General features: G+C 51.1%; 2 protein-coding genes across 2 annotated transcripts in view; one reads left to right on the top strand and one right to left on the bottom strand.

Moving 5' to 3' along the window:
- Window positions 1-1,644: 1,644 nt before the first annotated feature.
- cavin4b (caveolae associated protein 4b) lies at window positions 1,645-6,636 on the top strand. The gene is made up of 2 exons (XM_028432630.1): window positions 1,645-2,691; window positions 5,270-6,636. The coding sequence occupies exons 1-2, from the start codon at window positions 2,329-2,331 to the stop codon at window positions 5,840-5,842; spliced, it is 936 nt and encodes a 311-aa protein (XP_028288431.1). The 5' UTR covers window positions 1,645-2,328; the 3' UTR covers window positions 5,843-6,636.
- Window positions 6,637-7,191: 555 nt separating this feature from the next.
- The window catches only part of dnah5l (dynein, axonemal, heavy chain 5 like), a 28,601-nt gene continuing 16,638 nt past the window's right edge, over window positions 7,192-19,154 (bottom strand). Inside the window, exons 55-99 of the mRNA XM_028432629.1 lie at window positions 18,991-19,125; window positions 18,722-18,898; window positions 18,507-18,596; window positions 18,290-18,424; window positions 17,927-18,028; window positions 17,673-17,840; window positions 17,352-17,558; window positions 17,185-17,277; window positions 16,855-17,091; window positions 16,704-16,769; window positions 16,475-16,615; window positions 16,217-16,348; window positions 16,022-16,132; window positions 15,750-15,904; window positions 15,453-15,574; window positions 15,151-15,380; window positions 14,902-15,060; window positions 14,671-14,827; window positions 14,344-14,489; window positions 14,098-14,232; window positions 13,870-13,971; window positions 13,674-13,787; window positions 12,955-13,122; window positions 12,776-12,880; window positions 12,443-12,556; window positions 12,186-12,362; window positions 11,915-12,109; window positions 11,680-11,835; window positions 11,422-11,604; window positions 11,176-11,346; window positions 10,853-11,104; window positions 10,621-10,747; window positions 10,414-10,535; window positions 10,188-10,337; window positions 9,939-10,103; window positions 9,629-9,846; window positions 9,492-9,547; window positions 9,299-9,420; window positions 9,061-9,211; window positions 8,732-8,937; window positions 8,456-8,644; window positions 8,131-8,263; window positions 7,836-8,044; window positions 7,529-7,750; window positions 7,192-7,419 (exon numbers count right to left, since the gene is read on the bottom strand). Coding sequence (XP_028288430.1) covers window positions 7,192-7,419; window positions 7,529-7,750; window positions 7,836-8,044; window positions 8,131-8,263; window positions 8,456-8,644; window positions 8,732-8,937; window positions 9,061-9,211; window positions 9,299-9,420; window positions 9,492-9,547; window positions 9,629-9,846; window positions 9,939-10,103; window positions 10,188-10,337; window positions 10,414-10,535; window positions 10,621-10,747; window positions 10,853-11,104; window positions 11,176-11,346; window positions 11,422-11,604; window positions 11,680-11,835; window positions 11,915-12,109; window positions 12,186-12,362; window positions 12,443-12,556; window positions 12,776-12,880; window positions 12,955-13,122; window positions 13,674-13,787; window positions 13,870-13,971; window positions 14,098-14,232; window positions 14,344-14,489; window positions 14,671-14,827; window positions 14,902-15,060; window positions 15,151-15,380; window positions 15,453-15,574; window positions 15,750-15,904; window positions 16,022-16,132; window positions 16,217-16,348; window positions 16,475-16,615; window positions 16,704-16,769; window positions 16,855-17,091; window positions 17,185-17,277; window positions 17,352-17,558; window positions 17,673-17,840; window positions 17,927-18,028; window positions 18,290-18,424; window positions 18,507-18,596; window positions 18,722-18,898; window positions 18,991-19,125 — 6,933 coding nt within the window. The remainder of the gene's footprint in view (window positions 7,420-7,528; window positions 7,751-7,835; window positions 8,045-8,130; window positions 8,264-8,455; window positions 8,645-8,731; window positions 8,938-9,060; window positions 9,212-9,298; window positions 9,421-9,491; window positions 9,548-9,628; window positions 9,847-9,938; window positions 10,104-10,187; window positions 10,338-10,413; window positions 10,536-10,620; window positions 10,748-10,852; window positions 11,105-11,175; window positions 11,347-11,421; window positions 11,605-11,679; window positions 11,836-11,914; window positions 12,110-12,185; window positions 12,363-12,442; window positions 12,557-12,775; window positions 12,881-12,954; window positions 13,123-13,673; window positions 13,788-13,869; window positions 13,972-14,097; window positions 14,233-14,343; window positions 14,490-14,670; window positions 14,828-14,901; window positions 15,061-15,150; window positions 15,381-15,452; window positions 15,575-15,749; window positions 15,905-16,021; window positions 16,133-16,216; window positions 16,349-16,474; window positions 16,616-16,703; window positions 16,770-16,854; window positions 17,092-17,184; window positions 17,278-17,351; window positions 17,559-17,672; window positions 17,841-17,926; window positions 18,029-18,289; window positions 18,425-18,506; window positions 18,597-18,721; window positions 18,899-18,990; window positions 19,126-19,154) is intronic.

Genomic DNA, 19,154 nt, shown 5'->3' with positions numbered 1-19,154 from the left:
CCGCTGTGGCTCTGCCTCCATCTGTTCACCCCCCCCCTTCCCCCCCCCCTCATGCTGCTTCACAGGATGTAGAGACTCCACCAGAGGACCCCGGGCCTGCTCACACCATCTGCTGCTTCAGAGACGCCTTCAGGTCCAACAGAACTCTCAGTTCAGTTAAAGGCTGATGCTGACACCTGCATGGTTTCTGGTTGAAAGAAGAGATGAAGGGAAAGTTTTGAACCAAAGTTCATCAGCTGCTGCGTTCAGAGCACTGAATAAACACAGGAGGCGTTCCAAGCCTGCATCGGCGATGGGTTCTGCAGCAGATGACATCACATTAAATCAATAAATATTCCAATATGTGTGCAACGTGCACTTCCTGAAGCTGCCACTAGATGTCACCACAGGGAGGCTCTGGTTCCTGCCCCACAGGCTTCAGTTTGTCTCCCTCTGGATGTTTGACAGTTTGTCCAGCAGTCCAGGGTTTGTGTTAACCCTCAGTACCGTCAGTTCATCCGTCTCTGATGACTTCAGGAGGACTTCAGGTCTTTCAGCCTGGTCTCGTCCTTCATCAGGGTTACAGGTGGCTCCAGAGTTCTTCTGTACTGCAGGGAGCTCAGAAAGCTGAAGAGGTGAAGACCAAGAGCTCCTGAGAGCTGATGGATGTCTTCTGCAGGGAGGTGGAGTTAAATTTGTCTCAGCAGCTGGTGGAGGACTGCGATACTTTATACTTTCTTCATCATCATCACTCCTAAACGAGTTCATCACCTGCTTTAACCCTTTCGGGAGAAGTACATTAGTTCAGTTCCATGAACAGACATGCTGATGAAGGTTCTCAGTCATCCAGGTCATCTTCATTCAGAAGGGTGGAGCATCTGGACTCCAAGCAGCTCCGTCAGTTCCAACTGTTTGGTGGGGAAACATGGTTTATATGTGGTGGAGGAGCTCAGTGGGGGGTCTGTGGGAGACACAGACCCACCACCACCCTGTGCTCATGGAACTGACTCAGGTGTGTCTGACTAAACGGCACCACCCTATGACACCACCCTGACTCAGCTCCTGCAGTCTCATACCTGAGCTGTTTGAGCTGATGGAGCTGCTCAAAGGAGCAGTGAAGCGTCTTCAAGAAACCCCACAAGTCCAGGCGCTCCGACCTTTGGAATAAACATGACCTGTTTTCCTCCAAATATAAGAGGAGAGCTCCCCCTTCAGGACAGACCTACAGAAGTGCTCAGATCACATCAGTGTCACATCCAGCCAACAGTCCCGTTAGCCCTGTTGCCTCTAGACTATACATCTCCTGCTGGAGCTCTTGCTCACAGGTTCATCAGCTACATCATCATCCAATGAATATGCCTGGATGAGCTGTGTGTCAGTCACCATCTCTATCAGGAAGACTTCAACCAATCATCCATGCAAATCCAGACATCTGACAGCGTGGACACTGTTGCATTGTGGGTAATGTAGGCTACTACATTTACACACAAACTGAGCATGCAACCGCTCCACCGTTTGCTTTTTGCTCCTCCCACCTCAGGCTCCACCCTGTTTTGCCAAATGTGGACTAGCTGGCTCAGAAGTCACTAACAAAGCTGGTAGCGGCAGGTGTTAGCATGAGGAATGCTCTCTGGAAACATGTCGGGGTCTAAAGCTAGAGGGAGGGATTAAAGAGAGAAGAGGTGAAAAGCTGATGGTTGATGGGTGACGGAGGAGTCGATGGGAGGGGGTTTCCAGGTCTTTTAATAGTGTCATGTCCCAAAGAAGCTCAGGAGTCACTTTTCACTGAGTATATTTAGCAGCAGAGAACACAGAGCAGGTCCGGGCCTCATCGACAGGCTCACGTCTCCTTTATGATCGCTCTCATTGATCAGAGGTTTTCTGATCACACACTCTTCAGAGGATCTTCTCTGTGCACACTTTCAGAGTCTGCTGTTAAATCGTGGGTTAATCATCGTTGAAGCTCTTCCTCCCTCGTCTTTTTTTTTAGCGCTCCCTCCCTCCTCTCGCCTCCTGTCCCTCCTCCCCTCTCTGCCCAGCAGGGTGGAGTCTCATTTGATCTGCACAGCTTCAGGGTCAACCTCCAGTTCCAGAGGGGCGATCCAGTTCTGCTTCCTCCTCTCTTCGTCTCCTTCCAGAGGAGGTTTCCGCTCCTCATTTTCTGAGCTCCTCTCTCTTTCTTTGGGTCCCCCATGCATCCAGCCCGGTCCCTCTTGCACCTTTGACCTTTTTCAAGATTTCTCTGCTGACCGCAGATCTTGGATTTGGTCTCTCCTCTTCGTCCCATCCTACCTTTTGGACTTTTGGATTCAAACAGTCAACCAGACAAACCAAACCCCACGAGCAAGTATGACAGACAAACCAGGCATGCCGCCGGGTGGAGGAGACGACGCAGGCAGCATCATGGCTCTGCTGGAGCGCGTGTCGGGCCTCATGGACAGTGTCCAGGCCACGCAGCAGCGCATGGAGGAGCGTCAGCTGGAGCTGGAGAGCACGGTGAAAACCATCCAGGCCGACGTGGTCAAGCTGACCAGCGAGCATGCCAACACCAGCTCCACCGTGGAGCGGCTGCTGGAGAAGACACGCAAGGTCAGCCGCCATGTCAAGGATGTCAGGGTGCGCGTGGAGAACCAGAACGTGCGGGTGAAGAAGGTTGAGGCCACTCAGGGCGACCTGCTGGCCAAGAACAAGTTCAGGGTGGTCATCTATCAGGTAAGACCCACCGCTGACTGGTCCTGTGTGGCTGCTTGTGTCATTTCATGGGTCCTTAAAGACCTTTTCAGGGTTTGGTTCATCCGCCTGGCAGTGGAGGGTCCTTCTCTTTGAGACAGGCTGTAGAGCTTCAGCTAACATGCCACCGCACCCTGAAGTATTCTTCCAGCTCGCTCAGACATCTTTAACCTGATCTGAGGCAAATATTAACCCTCAAACTGACAGGCCTAAAGATCTGTTTGGTGTTTGACTGGTGATTTAAAGAGGGTCTAAACATGGCCGTCCTCCTCCGTCATCCTGGACCCCCGAGCAGCTGATCGTTTAAGAGAGTATAAAAATAGCAGCTGTGATTTTTAAGGGAACTAAATGAGTTAAGGGGTTCAAATCTTGAGGCACAGACCAAACATGTTGAAACTGACTTCTTCTTCACATTAGTGTTAGCAGGGGAATGTCCACACATACACACACAGGCTTCGGTTTACTTCGCTGGCCTTCACAGTCAGCAGCTGCCGGCGGTGACCTGGTTATTTTAGCTCTGTGTAAACGTCAGTCTGCTGCAGCACAGACTCAGACTGAGCCCACTCACTTTGAGCTGATTTCCCTCAGAATTCAAACTTTGGGTGGTCTCAGTCCTGAACTTCTCTCTGCTCCTTTAACAGAGGAAAGGTTTCTAGCTCTGAGGTTAGCGTGCTAGCCTTTCAGTGTATGAATGCCTCTGCAGGGCGTGGCTCATTACAGTAATCTGGACTCAGGTTGCAGTCGCCTGTTGATTACATCTCAGCATCATGCTGGGATTGGCTGACCGTGGTGCGTTCACGTCATGTGGAATATCTCACGTACTTTGTATTTTCCATTTTTACCGAGCAGGGTGGATGCAGCGGCTGAGGGGGGATCAAGACAGGACAGCCTCTGGTGGCCGCTCACCACCCCGACATCCACACACTCCACACTCCGTCACCTGAAGACTCGGGAGGAGAGGCAGGAAACATGGAGTTAATACACGTTTGTATTAACTCCATGTTTTAGGCTGCTCTCATGAAACGAGCAGAGTGAGCGGCTGTCCTGTAAGTGACTGAGCCAGCTGAGCGCTGACAGACCAGGTTATTCTGAGTCTGAGCTCCACCATCTCCTAATATAGCTGTCTGCTCTCTTGCCCTTCCTCGCTCTCTCTCTCTCTCTGGATCGGCCACAGTCTGCCGGGTTATCAATCATTTCATTAGCTGCTAACCGCTAACTGGCTGCTACCTGATGGAGGAAATCCTCTGGAGCTGTGATGTCATGAGGTCACATGGGATCACAGCCTTTGACCTTCTTTGACCTCTGTTCTCTGACAGGAAGACCTTTAATTTACATCTAGCACAGTGCAGTCTGACACTGTTAGCCTAGCTTAGCATAATGACTATTAACTATTACAACTTACACTTTAATCTCAGAGATTATCCATGTTTTTGTCCTCAGTGATTTTTTAATAATGTTTATTAAAGTTCAGCTCAGGTCATTTCTGTTTTGCTTTTTTTCATGTTAATCTCCCAGAATACTCGTGGTTTGCCCTGAATTTTCCCTCGGCGATCAATAAAGCATCTATCTATCTATCTAATAGTTTTTTCCTATTATTTATGGCTTTATCACAGTTGTATTCAAGTAATGTTTCAATTTTTTAAATTTTTTATTATCAAACCCTTCAAACACTGAGCTCGGGTATTTCGGCACCTTTAGCTTGTTAGCGGGCTCTGCTACATGCTGCTGTCGCTCAGGTATGCGGTCTGTTAGACTCCTGATCAGGTGTCAGATAGCGATAGAGATTAAATATCCCAATGCTATCATTAGCATGCTACAAACTGGTTAGCTAACAGGAGGCCTCCTCTGTGTCCATACTTTGTCTCTGGCTCAGGTGTTTGGGGGCCTTTGGGGGTCTTGGGTAGGCTTCAGGCGAGCCCCAGTGAAGGACATGATTAAGATGTTGAACTGCTGCTTTCATCCTTCACTGTTTGGGGAGTTTTTGGCGCCTGGTGTGGAGACAGCTACTCTCTGTGACTGGGTGTTACAGGTGTTGTTCTTCCAGTTTTTAGAGCCAGGGTCAGAGTGTGAACAGAGGCCTGCGTCCATTTGCAGCTTCAGTCTCCACATCTTTGCTCCGTTCCGTGCTGAGTGTAACCTGAGCCACAGACAGATGCATGCCATGACGCGGCCTGAAGCCGAAAGTGATCCGGCCTTGTTGGCTACGCTGACTGATATTTAGCTTCCAGCAGCCGCGGCTGAGCTGCAGAAACAGGTGCTGCAGGTTATTTCTGGAGGCCGGATCAAGGCCTGCACACTGACCACATTTAAATCTGACATCACAATTAAACTTTGTCCAAGAGGAGAAACACTGGAACGCCTGGAACGTCTCCCCTGTACAAACGGGGTTTTTCCACCACAGGAACCTGGATGATGCCCCCCTTTGCTTCTTGTAGGTTGTTGTTTCTGTAACCATGTGTTTACCAACCAGCACAGAACCTACTAATGGGCCTTTAAAGCGGTTTGATGTTCATGTCAGTTCATGGTCCACATGTTCACACTGTTCTGTGTTCTCTCTTAGGGTGACCAGGAGGTGAAAGCCGTCTCTCCCGGGAATGAGCCAGCAGAACCCAGTGGTGGTGCTGGAGCCAGAGCGGAGGTGGAACCAGACAAGTTTGAGCTCCCTCCAGAGTCGGACGAGGAGTACATGGTAGTGGAGGAGGCAGACTCCTCATCGGCTGGTCGCATGAAGAAGTCGGGGCTAACGCGCATCGAGAGCTTCAAGGCCACGTTCTCCAGGGAGAACATGAGCAAGACCCGTGAGAACCTGGGCACCAAAGTCAACAAACTGGGAGAGCGCATCGTGACGGCCGAGAGGCGTGAGAAGATCCGCCAGTCTGGTGAGAGGCTGAAGCAGTCAGGTGAGAGGTTGAAGGAGACCATCACCAAGAGTGTTCCAGCCAAGCTCAACCTGAAGAAGGAGAGGACTGTGGCGGAGGGCCAGGAAGGAGCCGAGGGTGCCGCAGAGGGGGCCGTGCCCGTCCCCCCTCCTAAGGGCCACAAGGCCAGCCCACAGGCTGCCCGGGCGGCTGACAATGAGGGCAAAGCCGAGGAGTCCGAGGTGCCGATGTACGACATGAAGCAGCTATCATAAACCAGATCTGCTCCGTTTACTTTGGACTTCTGAGACCACAGAACCTGCTGCAAGCCATGAAGACTAACATTTGAACCCTGACCGAACATCAAGACACCGTCACAAGTGGTTCTGGACTTTTATTATTACCAAATCAGCCAGATATTTATTTTTGTGTTGAATAAACTCTGTGAAACAAAGTGTTCTGCGCCTCACATCACTGCTGCTCTCTGCTTTGCTGCTGACGAGAGTGAAACTCTGGATGAAACGGGACTCTGGTACGTCTGGTTCTGATCAAGCAGGTGGGTATAAAGTCTGAGGTGATGCCGAGGATTGGAGAGAAACACTCTGTATGTAGAAGAAAAGATAAACATGATGTGAAGACCTGCAGCAGCAGAACCAGCCCAGACCACTGAGATACAGAGACACCTGAAACCATACTCAGAACAGGACTAGAGGAGTCCAGGTTTAAACCATGATCTATGAATGATATTAATGAATAACTGTAAAGCGGTTCAGGCTGTCAGTGGGAGGATTATCAGCTGTAACTACTGTCGTCCTCCCTCTGACAGCTTGGCTGCACACAGAGCATGAAGTCCTTGTTGTTGTTGTTGTATTGATCGTTTGCTGTTAATGATGGGGGGTCCACTGACAGCGCGGGTCGAGCGGCTGAGGCCGATCCTGGAGGTGGACCGTGCAGCCGCAGTATTCTGGGCGTGTGTTGCTTCTGTTAGCGAGTGACTGCATGGCTGGACTTAGATATTAAAGCAGTTTGTGTTTGTCATGTTGAGAAAATAAAAAGTTTACTTGAGTCATTTCTGTAACCAGCGTGAAGTCTGCTCTTCATCACAGGCAGTGAAGCCCAGACTCAAACATGTGTTTGGAAGTGTGAGCGGATCAGAACAGAACCTTCAGTTTCTGACAGCAGAGGCTGATGTGACAGCTGTCACAGAGGTCTGACAGACATTAGTGGTTCATTTCGAACCCTCTCACACAGGACAGGAGTGTTGTTTGGTTTTAACTGTGATGTTTCAGTAAAGTTTTTCTGATTTTCCTGCTGAGGTAAACAAGAAAACAACAAGTGCTTCAGGACTCTTTTTGTAATATAAACACAGCATGTAGAGTTCCAGAAGAACTCCTCAGCAGAACTTCTGTGTTTGGTTCTTATGGAAGGTAACATTAGAACACCAATGGCGCTAACATCACACCTTCCTGTTTTTATATAGTATATATTTTATCTAATATCACACGTCAGATCACAGAGACAACAAACCCTAAAAACCACCTGCTTCCTTTTAATGCCTCTAAATTATCTGTTTGTCTGTCTGTCATGGAACAATAAAGTTTTACATCATCACTCGGCCACCTGTTTATTTGCAGTCGCAGAGCAGTGCGGCGCCGCGCAGAGTCCAGTGTTCGGCTGGCTGGACGCTCCTCAGCTGCAGCGAGAAGATGAAGTTCAGGTCGGTGCGTTGTGGCTTCTTGTAAACGGGACAGGAGTACAGGTTGACCCCGGCGGCGCCGCCCTGCCGCTTACTGTCTGAGCTGGCTGAGTTGACAGCATACACGTGGACGACGGGGAGGGGGGTGAAGAGGACCTGAGGAGACAGCACGGAGAAAGCTGTTGTGATTTTTGTCACTAAAAAACAGTGCATTCAGTATTTTCTTTTTTTAATATTAATCACTATAAGCCCATGCTGCTCGAACCTTGGGCGGGGCCTCAGTGATTCTGGCACCACGTCGATCCCATCCCGCCCCGTCCAGGAAGAGACCGTAGATGTAGACCCCACCCACATCCACAGGGGGTGGGGCTGACACGTCCTCCCTCATCATTTTGGTGACGTCGTTGCTGAGGGCGACGGTATCCAGGGCCCACCCCTTGGACAGGTTGAAGCGCGTCGTCTCCTGGCGCATGGCGGTCAGGAAGCCCTTTGAGGAGAACGTTCACCTGTCAGTAAAAATCAAGCACCCCCCCACCCCCCACACCTGCCCTGTCACAGAACTCTGGACCGACCTGTGGGTTGAAGAAGCCGGTGAGCCAGAACTGGTTTGGACGTTCTTTGCTGATCCAGACACTGAGCTGCTGGTTCCTGTCTAGCAGCTCGCTGAACCAGAAGCCCAGCGTGGCTGACGGCCAGCTGAGGCGCAGCCAGAGGCGAGGGATCCGAGCATCAAACATACAGTCAAGGGCGTCACGCAGGTCCTCCGACATGATGATGGTACCTGCAGACAGAGGGGTCTGTTAGAAGACCTGTGTGTGTGTGTGTGTGTGTGTGTGTGTGTGTGTGTGTGAGAGAGCTGTGACTGACCGTCAATTGCTAGTTTAAGGTCAGTGAGCGTGCTCCGTACAATGCTGATGACTCGCTGCATGCGGTCCACTTCCTGTCGGAGGAAGATGTTCATTGGCTGAAGTGGTCCCATCTTCAGCAGTTGATCTTTGACCTTTAAACACATGCAGACAAACGTGACGTTTCTATGCTGCTTCCTGGCAACCACTCAGAATAATGAAAGTCTTCATAAACCTTCATAAAGGTTTTCACTCCCTGCCATATAGCTATTTCTAGTTATGCTAAGCTAACGGTGTTTAGCATCATACTAATAAAAAGACACGAAATACGAAATCAAACAGCTGACCTTCTGTGGCACGTAGTCAGGTGGCAGCTTCTCCAGCATTTCATTGGCTAGTTTCTGAACGCTGGCCTCCCTGGTCTCGCCGCCCCCCCCGCCACTGTCCTTTGGTTGGATGCTGATGATGGTGCTGAGCGTCTCATTGGCCAGATTGGTCTGGTATGTGATGTCAGCATTAGGGTGGAGCCCAAACACCTAAAGACAGGAAGGTGTGATGATGTCAGCGTTAGCCTTTATTTTGTCTGTGATGTATCCTTCGTGTCTCTCTGAGCACGCTCAGACCTCAGGTGAGTCGACCAGCGGCAGTGCCTCGATGTGCTGCAGGATGTCCTGGACGGCCTTGGCCTTGGCTGGTGTAGGGATGGTGTAGCCTCTGAAGAAGCAGAACTTGTCACTAAAGGTGTTCTCGCTGAACCAAACACGAGTGAAGGTGTTGAGGAGGCGTTTGTCCATGTCGTCAGTCACCCGTCCGCCATACTGGACCTCACCTGAGTCAGGATGGAGCAGAGTCATTGGGTGTCCTTTGCTGTGTGTGAGAGTGAATGGCTGTCTCGCAGTTAAAGCAATGTGTGTGTCTGTGTGTGTGTGCACGGTGCATGTAGAGGACGGACCTAGCATGTAGCGCAGGCAGTTCCAGTTCACTCCTCTCTTCACATCCAGATCATCCAGGTGGTTCTGGACAAACTGCATGCTGGAGGTGAAATCCGCCTGGTTAAACTCGTACGGGATGTTCCAGCCGAGAGAACCGAATTTACGACGCTCCTGAAAGAAAGAACAAAGACAGAAAATGGCACTCTCGCTCCTCGCCTTACAGGACGGCGCGTGAGTTTATTCCTGAAGGAGGTGGACCTGCACTGTGGTGTGGAGGAAGGCCACGGCGTACAGCAGAGGTTTCCACTGAGGCAGGTTACTGATCTCCAGCTGATCCTGAGTGACGCTGCTGAAAGTCCTCTTCAGGCCCGCTTTCATTCCTGAAACAGACAGGTGAGGTTAAAATGGAACAGTACGAGCAGGAAGATGAAGACCTGTGGGTGTGTCATACCAAGAGGAGGCTCATTGGTGAACTTGATGGAGGACTGGAGGAATGTGATGGGAAACCTGTTCACACAGATCGTCACACGGATGAGAGCCCATACACAGCAAACAGTCCAGGCTGAGTCTTATCTGCATCTTTGATACCTGGGGTGCACGTCAGTTGTCAGCCAAACCCGGAAACCTTTGTGTACGCCCTCTGGTGTTGCCATGGTGACTGTGTCCAGCAACTCGTCCAGGAAGTCCAGTCCCAAATGGCAGTTCTGAAGGAGGAGCCAGCCGCCGTCTGTCATGCTGTTGGCCAGCAGCCTGCGAGCGTGAACCTCCTGGCCCTGCCCCATCGAGATTGGATGGCACGGCGCCCCCTGCAGGTAGAGGATAGGACACAGTGACGGTGTCTTTACACAGTTCACCCACCTGTTTTTTAACACTTTCACCCTCATCCATCTGCAGTCACCTTGCTCTTGGCCAGCCGCTCAATGTTTTCTGTCGGGTCAGACCCCATCGACAGCAGACAGACCATCGGCGTCTTGATGTCACTCTCTGCCCACATGGCATCCAGGTCCAGAACCAGACCCTCAGCATACTGTGGACCCAGGGACTGAGAGATGTAGCGCCGCGCCTGCTCATCACACACACACACACTCAGTCAGTCAGTACACAGTCATCTGTCTCTGTTTGGTCTGAGCAGAACCAGCAGTCAAACCTGAGCGATGGTTCGGTCTGGACACCAGCTCCGAATGAGCAGAAGCTTCTGGAAAGCGTCCAGCTTTTCCTCATAGCCGTCGGGCAGCGTGGTGTCCTCTGGTGCCGGATTGTCAAACCACACTCGCCACGATGCATCATTCCGGGTCACCTGGACACACACAGGTAAACATCCACTCTGTAACTGTGTTCCACCTGCTCTGATGTCAGTGGATCCAGCCTCTAACCTGGCTCAGGATCTGCATGAATGGAGGCAGGCTGGACAGCTGCACCAGGTTCAGCCAGGTCTGATCCAGGATCCAGCGCCGCGGTTTAGATTCCACAGAATTCAGATCTAAAGAGGCACCGCCTGCACGAAGACAGATGCCTGTTACTTTAGAAAGGATGGAGAAAGAGGAGGAGTGGGAGGAGCAGGAGGAGAAGGGGTGTGTGACCTTTGACGAAGGTGAGAACCTCGGATTGGGAGATGTTCTGTGACTGCAGGTCTATCTTCAGGGCTAACAGCAGAGTGAAGAGCAGCTTGTGTTCCTCGTACAGACCTCTGGCAGTGTAGCAGTACACCTGAGAGAGAGAGAGACAGAGGCTTGTCCAATCAAAACGAAAGACAACAGGTATGGGCTGCCACGTCATCATGACGCTGTGACCATCAGTCAGCCTGATCAGTACCTGGTAGGTGAGGAAGCTGATGATGTTGCTGATGCGTTTGGAGGTGAGCTGCGACTTGGCTGAGTTCTGCATGGACAAGTCGAAGATGCCCAGGAACTGTCGCAGCGATGTCTGGTACATGACGTTGACCAGCGACATCTCCACAATCAGGAAGTACAGAGTGCTGCCCCTGGTGGCCACTGGCCGGTACTCCTCCCGGGCCTGGTTAATCTTCAACTCTGTCTCTGCAGCAACTGACAACTTCTCACTGACCTGGAAGATGAGAGTGTCAGCTGAGCCAGGAGACGGCGTTCCACAGAATAATCTAAGACGGGCGGGCATACCTCCTGAGCGGTGGACTTGGTGACCCTCAGAACCTCAATCAAAGACTCGTCCTCCACCAGAGACCCCTGAGTGCTGGTCAGCCTGAACAGCAGGTTGTCTTCCAGCTCCTGCATCTTCCTCTTGTTGGACGTCACCTCCTCCAGCAGTTTCACACGCTCCGCCTCCAGCTCCTGTCAGACCCACAGTGTGGTGGTGACGTTCAGATCAGAGCTTTTTAACTAACATCAACTGCCATGTGTGCTGACCTGCTTCTCCAGCAGAATGACTCGTCCCAGCAGCTGATCCTCCAGGCCTCGCTGCGTGACTGTGAAGTCCACCACGGCTGTCCTGGCGCTGACCTCGGGGCTGTATGCTGGGTTGGCCAGTTTGGTAGTGATGTAGAGTGTGAAGCCCTTCATCACATCCACCTCCTTATCTCCAACCTTCACCTGCAGGACAGGAAGGATCATCCCTCTGTTAGCATACCAGTCTTTACTGTGGATCCTCCCCTAGAGTCCACTGACCTTATAAGTGGATCCAGATTTGATATAGTTTTTGTCCAGGATGTTATCCAGGGCGGGGTCTAGCTCCTCCCCCACATCTTCCAGCAGCAGGGGGCGCCCCAGAGACAGAGCATCCTCCAGGTGAGAGCGGAAGTATTTATGGTTCAGAGACGTCACCTGGCACACAGAAGACAAGGAGTAAAGAAAGAAGTCTATTCCATCAGGTCTGCCTGAGGGTGGTACTGTCCATCCTCACCTGCAGCTGCTGGGCTCTCTCTCGGTTCTGGATCCAGGTCTTGCCTTGGCCCTGGGGGTCAATCAGCAGCGGGTAGCGGGATGCCTTTGTCACCACGATGCCGTTTTGGATGGACAGGTCATCACTGGGCAAACCCTGCAGGTTCCATTCGCTCACCGTTGCGTTGTCCACCAGCAGACCAATCACGTTCAAATCCTGCATTAACAAAAGGTTTAACGATGGATCCTAAAGTCGAACCATGACACTCAGTGAGGGAGCAGGGAAGTCTTACCGGACTGAACGGGATAAGCTTCTCCTGCATCTCTCTCTTCCACAGCTCCATCAGGTGGCTGCGGTACTCCTGATTGAAGGGCCCAGCATAAGACAGGAAGCCTGTGGACAGAAGAACGTCCCCGACCAGGTGTGTGATCTGAGTCTGAAAACCAGCGCTGCTGTCCGTCCACCGAACCTGAAGCACACCAACAGACAGGGGGAATGAGCGAGATGTGAAAGGCCAGATCAAGTGATGGATGACAGGCGAGAGCTGACCTTCTCTCCTCCCAGTCCGTCAATCAGAGCTGTAGCGTTTGCCATCTTGCGGCGGCAGGCCTGAGCATCGTCCTCCAAATCCTGTTTCTCCTTCATAGCCGAGTCATAAAGTGCCTGAAGATCAAGTTCAGACCGGATTATTTAGTCTTAAAAAGCTCAGAAGAAACCAGAATGTGAAGAGCTATGATATCTATTCGAGGCTAGCATGCTAAACACACTGAGACAACTGGATAAGCTACATGATCCCTGCTTCCTGAAACTCAGTTTCTACTTCCTGCTGCTCATGGGTGGAGCAGAGGGTCCACTCCACAGGTCGACTTTAGGGCCACTAACCTGCACAGCATTGAGCTCCTGCTGTTTAGCATCCAGCTGTTCCTGAGCTTTAGCAAGTTCAGCCTGAGCGACCAGCAGACGGGCCTCCTGCAGGGCCAGGTTAGCCTGCACACACACAAATGAGCGTTCATGACACTGGCACTCATTGTACGTGTCCTCTGGGATTGGCTCCGCTGTACCTTCAGAGGCAGAACCTCCTTGTTGATGGAGAAGAAGTCGACCATGGCCTCGGTCCAGGAGCAGAGACCTGCCACGTTTCCGCAGATCCTCTTGGCAGACTCCTGGTTGTAGTCGTCCATTTCCAGATAGGGAGCGAGCAGCTCCACCACCTCCTCAGTGATGGAGTCCTGCAGCACAAAGACACGGTGCAGAGCGCCATCTCAGCACAGACACTCATTCAGCATCCTCCGCTGGTTTTTGCTGCATCAGTCAAATTTTTAGTTTAGCATTTTAGTTTTAGTTTAAGATTGACTGTATTTATCCCTGTAGGAAAAATGACCAGTCACCAGAACACACAGCACCAAATCTGAGCTCTTTTAACTGATGCTGATGTGGGGAGATGTTTTGGGAGACCCAGACCTGGGACCTGGATCATGACAGATAGAATGACGTGTTAAACGCTGAGATATTTCTGAACACACTCAGCGGTTTTTCCAGCTCCAAACATACAGACCAACGGCAGGCGCTCCACTAATCCACAGCTTAGCAGCTGTGTCACACTGAGCGGGAGTTTCCCTCTGACACACACACACACACAGGCTGTGAGCACATTTTGTCACCTCCTCTGTGTTGACTGTAAATCCAATGCTCTTCTCTGTTCAACATTATATTAAAACTGTCCTCACCAGTTTTATGTTTAACATAACAAAGTATGTGTCTGTGTGAGAGAGAGAGAGACCTTGCTGAAGTTGAGCAGCATGCTGAGGAAGGCTGAGTTCTGCATCAGCTTATTGGCCTCTCCCCACGATGGTCGGGGGCAGGGTCGCTCCGGGTCACTGGTCACCGTGTCGATCTAATAAATAAAAGAATGATCAGGGCAGGAGGAAGTGAGGCTGCTTGTGTCGTTGGAACCATAGCAGAATCCTGATAGTGACCTTCCTCTGGAAGAGCAGCAGCACGGCGTCCATGATCCTCATGATGAGGTGAGGTGGTTTCTGCAGCTTCCTGACCGTGGCGATGTCTGCAGGTTTGATGGTCTGTGCACACAAAGAGGATTCACTTCATCTCTACATTCAACACAGAAAACTGCACTTGCTGTGCTACGACGCCCTCTACTGGTAAGACAGAAAGAGTTTCCAGAGAAACAGTGTGTGTGTGCGTACCTGCAGTGCGTCCTCTGCTGCCTTCAGCGCTGGTTTGGCAGCCTCCAGTTTGGTCTCGGCCACCGCTTTATCAGCTTCGATCTGATCAACGATGATCTGAGCTCCGTCCTTCACTTTCTGCACCTGCTGCTTCACCTGCACATAGAAGTCCAGCGAAAAGGGCTCTCACCACCCGGACATGATCAATGAAAGGAGCTTTGTGAGGCTTTTGACAGGTAGACTCCACACACAGATCCTGTTTCTGACCTTTTCAGCAGCCTGAGCCTTAACAGTGACCTCCCGCAGGACTTCGTCTGCCCTCTGAGAGGCGACGGCGAGCTCCTTCTCTTTCACCACCAGCTCCTCGGAGAGCTCAGACACTGACTGCTCAGCCTCCATCAGTTTACTCAGACCTGCAGAGGACACCAGAAGAATGTGAACCAGCCGAGCCTGAGCACCAAACACTGAGAACGCCCTGATGTTTAAGACCCAACATATCTCACATAAACCTTCAAGCCATAACTCAACCGGAAGTCAGCCCTTATGCATGCTCCTTCAGCTTTCATGATCATTTTCCATTTTTTCAGGCCTCACCTGTCTTCATGCGTTCAGCCAGCGTGCCCACCAACGCAATCTTCTCAGTGTAAATGATTTTGTAGCTCTCGATGAAGGACAGGTAGGACTTTGGCGTCACAAATGTTTGTCGGCGGAAGCGCTCAAAGTACTCGCCACATTTTTCTGCCACCAGGTCCTGCAGGAGCATCAGAAGGATGAGTCGACTTGTACAAACTGATCGTACCCATGTAATCACCACGTGAGCACTACCTGAAATGTTCCCATGGTAACCTCCATGCTCCGCTTTACATCCTCAGAGCAGCGTAGGTCCTGGTACTGAGACAGGAAGTGATGCGATACAGCAATCAGGGCGTCCCGTGGCCAGCGCTGGAACCAGTCCACAGTGCAGCCCGATATCAGACCGGGGAACTGACCGGGGGCAGACGGCAGGGTGATCAATCACATCTGAGCACCACGAATCAATCAATAATCAAGATTCAAGATTTGAAGTCACCGCACCTTTAAGGACCGGGCCCGGAACTTCTCCCCGACCGGAGAGAAGCAAAGGACAACATGGAGGTTGCTGCGCACTCGGGAGAGGAAGAAGTCGTACAGGTTCTCCGGCGTTGGAGGTCGGCGAGGGTGCTCTCGCTTCATGACAGAGAACAGATCCTGAGTGATTTCATCCAGCTCGTCACGAGCAAACAAGTTGGAGACCTCGCCACTCGCCAGGACGTTGTTCATGTATTCTGCAGGAGAGAAGAAGGAGTCAGCATGTGGCACCTCTGCAGTGAGAGCAGCTCGGTGTGAGGGGCAGCTACCCAGAAAGGCTTCATCTTTGATCTCGTTATCAGTGAAGAGGAAGGTGACTCCTTTTCCCTGCTGGCCTGCCAGTCGATACAGAACCTTCAGATCCTCCAGCAGGTTACTGCTGCCGTACGACCTGCGGCACACAGAGTCCTGCTTAACACTTTGATAAAACATCTTCTATCGGTTAGGCTTTTAGATATGATACATTTAAAGACCAGCACAAAGTCCTGTTACAGTTTGTTATGTGTTTCTGTTTAAGTCAGAAACAGTGCGGCCTCCCTCAGCAGTGTGTGTTTGGACTGTCAGACCTGGTCAGTGTGATCTGGAAAGTCTGGTATCCTGCGATGAAGGACGCAAGCCTTGTCAGACTCTGCTTCCCTGAGCCCCCAACCCCGACCAGCAGGGCGTTCCCCTGTGGTGTCCGCAGAATTCTCGAGATCCGCATCAGATGGATCATTGCATCCTGCCATTGGAGCGAAGTATGTGGACGTTTTAGCACAACTGTGACGAACAATGGCAGAAATCATCCAATCACAGGGCTTCAATCACTGTGTTTGTAAACATGGAGACTAATAGAGACCTTGAAGAAGACCAGGTCCATGGCTCCGCCTCGCACCGCCTCATTGTACTGCAGCTGGAACACTGACAGCCGCTCCGCCAGGCCCTCCAGTGATGGTATTGGCTCATATATCTGTCAATCATATCAATTTTACACCATAAATGATTCAGATCAATAAAAATTCACACAGATAGATGTGGTCTTTGTGGTCTGCACCTTCGGAGCCTCCAGCTCAGTATCTTCGGGTTCTTCTCCCGTTGCCTCTGGGGCTTCACGCAGGAAGTCCACAAAGCAGCTGTCCCACTGAGCATGCTCAGTCAGAGCCCTCCCATGATCCTCTGCTGTGATCTGAGTGAGAGGAAGCAAAAAAGACAGACTGACTGATCACCTTAAAATCTCTGAAACAACAGGCGGGCAGACACACACAAAGACACACAAAGACACACACACACAAAGACACAGACAGACACACACCTTCTCCATGATGCTGTTGAATGTTTGCCTGTCGCTGCTGTCGATGAATCGGTCAGCTATCACTCTGCAGCACTCATGATGGAAGAGAGCGGAGAGGAGCTGCCGGCTCCGACACACCTCAGACTTCACTGTTAAGATTCCCTGAAACACACAACAACACACACTCATCTGATCACTGACACCACAACCTAGCCACGTCCTGCTCCCCTTTCAGACACATGTTTCATACCTGCCAGGTCCTGCTCAGGTCTCTCAGGTTGAAGATGTAGTGAAACTTTGCAGGAGACGGTAACATCTGAGGAGAGAAGAGGAAGCTGTTCCTCTGAGCTGCCCTTCACAATAAAAGCACTGAAATAACCCAGGAGTCAAGAACACTTCACCTTCGCCTTCACAGCCTGCCACACCCGTCTGGTGGTGGGTACGAGGGCCGCGGCAAGACTGCAGACCTCATCGGGAAAGCCTCTCTCTTCGCAGAAGTATCCCTGAGCCACTGTGCCAAAGATCTTGTCGATGGAGGAGTTGGAGGGCAGCGTGCAGTTAAAGATAGAGAACTGCCTCTTCAGGCGCTGAGGGATGTCGTTTCGCCCGCCACCGGGGTGGATCATGGCTGCCACAAACTGTGGATGGTTATTCCACAGATGTTTGTCACACATTTATCATTTAGTCAAAACATCCACCTTTCTGAGATCACAGTAAACATTTCAGAGCACCTGAACATCCACCACAGTGATGAACTCGCCCGGCCGGTCCAGACTGTAGAAACCTCCCTGCTCCATCAGCTGCCGCACAATCTCATTGGTTATCTGTGTGAGCAGACAATGACTGCTTTAGAATTTCAAGAGTATCATGTGGGATCAGCACAAAGTCTGAAGGTCACCTGGTCTCCCCATTCATTGATCACAGGCATGTTGATGTCATCTATGAACACAGTCATCCTGCGTCCAGCTGGCGGCCCATAGGTGGCGCCCATTCGCTTATCGATGTAGCTCTCGATGGTTCTCTGGAACATGCCGGGCAGCGTGGCGGAAGAGAAGTTCACGGTCTTAGTGAGGTTTACCTCAGGGTCCAGCTTACCAGTGTAGCCCTGCGGGACAGCCAGAGGGAGACACGTAGCATTAGCATTACTGATCTGAGCACAGAAGCCAGCCGAGCATGTCTGTGGGTTGGTCTGTGGGTGTTTGGAGGTTTGTACACTCACTTTAATCATGACGGTCTTGGCGGTTCCCTGCTCTCCAATCAGCAGCACTGGCTTCCTCTGCTTCAGGATGGTCTGCATCAGGAAGTCTGTCCTCACATTGTCCACATTGGGAACCAAGATGGATGAGTAGTCAGGGACATGGTCTTTAGGGTAGACGTACTCTGGGACCTGGATCATGACATAATCTAGTTTAGACTTGGAAGAAACATGGGCTCTGTCTAAGTCCTAAAGTAAACAGGGTGATGTTCACAGACCTTAGTGGACCAGTGCTCCCACTGTCCCTGGTCGCCGATGGTGAACTCAAAGATAGTCTGGTCGTCCTGAGTGTGTGGCAGGGCCAGAGAGGATTTATGACCCTTCAACACAACAACAACCAGAGGCAGTCACTTCAATTGTTAGAGCTGAAGAAAATCACTGAGTTCAAGCAATATGGACAAAAACATGTCACAGTGACAGCAACTTCGACCTCTGATCCCCAGATCTGAATCAGTTCTTTGTCTAGGTGTATTTGGTTGGACAAAGTAAACAGGTAATACCGAACCCTAACCCCAAAATCACTGCTGAGGTCTGTCTGACCACAACCAAGTTCATTGGGAGGATGCCTCACATTCACACACCTTTAGGTAGGCCTCCATCTTGGCCCTGTCATCCAGTTCCAGCAGTGCACCCAAAGACCACATGACCGAAAAAACAAACAGGCAACCCAAGTCACCTTGGTAACCCTGTTTTTCCTCTGCTGCTGGCAGCAAACCCTGAAAGCACAACGCAAACCATGAGGACTGAGGAAGGGGAGACATCAGGAAGTGTTCAGGGCCTTTTACAGGTGTGTCTTACCTGCAGCAAATCAATTGTCTGTTTGATGTACATACACTCCAACACCGGCATCTTAGGGGACACATCAGTGGAGACAAAGTTCAGCAGGTCCTGCAGGTGGAGCAGAACACACACAAGTCTAGAAGGGGATCTGTAATCAAGTACTTTATGTGGGGCTAGAAGAATGGCAACGGCAACAAACCGTCACTGAGCAATGTGGACCTTGCCCTCCTCACCTGGTAACAGCTGTCAAAGCAGAGTTTCAGTGTTTTGGCCTGCTGTTCTGGTAGCTTCTGTAACCAGGCCTGCAGGATGGGACTCCAGCTGAGCACCGAGGAACTCATGAACACCATCCCATTCCTGGACACTGTGGCTGGGGAAGCGTTGTCGATGTTGTGGGGTTCAAAGCAAATCTGAAAAGAAAGGACACACCCTCACTTTAGACCTTCTACATGGTGTCATGAAGGATTCTGACTGGCTGACAATGAAGGAGGAACTGCTCCACCTTGCAGCAGGGAGCCATGGGGATCCGATCTCCATTTGCCAGCGTTAGAGTTTTGTTATCGTCTAAAACAGAGTTCAAGTTCTCGATCCAAATGGCATCCACCGGACCGTCCAGTACAATCCAGATGTATTCCCCCTGAAACACACACACAAATAAACAGCTGT

The sequence above is a fragment of the Parambassis ranga genome, chromosome 20 (assembly GCF_900634625.1).
Source record: "Parambassis ranga chromosome 20, fParRan2.1, whole genome shotgun sequence".
NCBI lineage: Eukaryota > Metazoa > Chordata > Actinopteri > Ambassidae > Parambassis > Parambassis ranga.
Note: the sequence above shows the minus strand (reverse complement) of the source record. Positions and strands in the feature narration are given on the sequence as shown.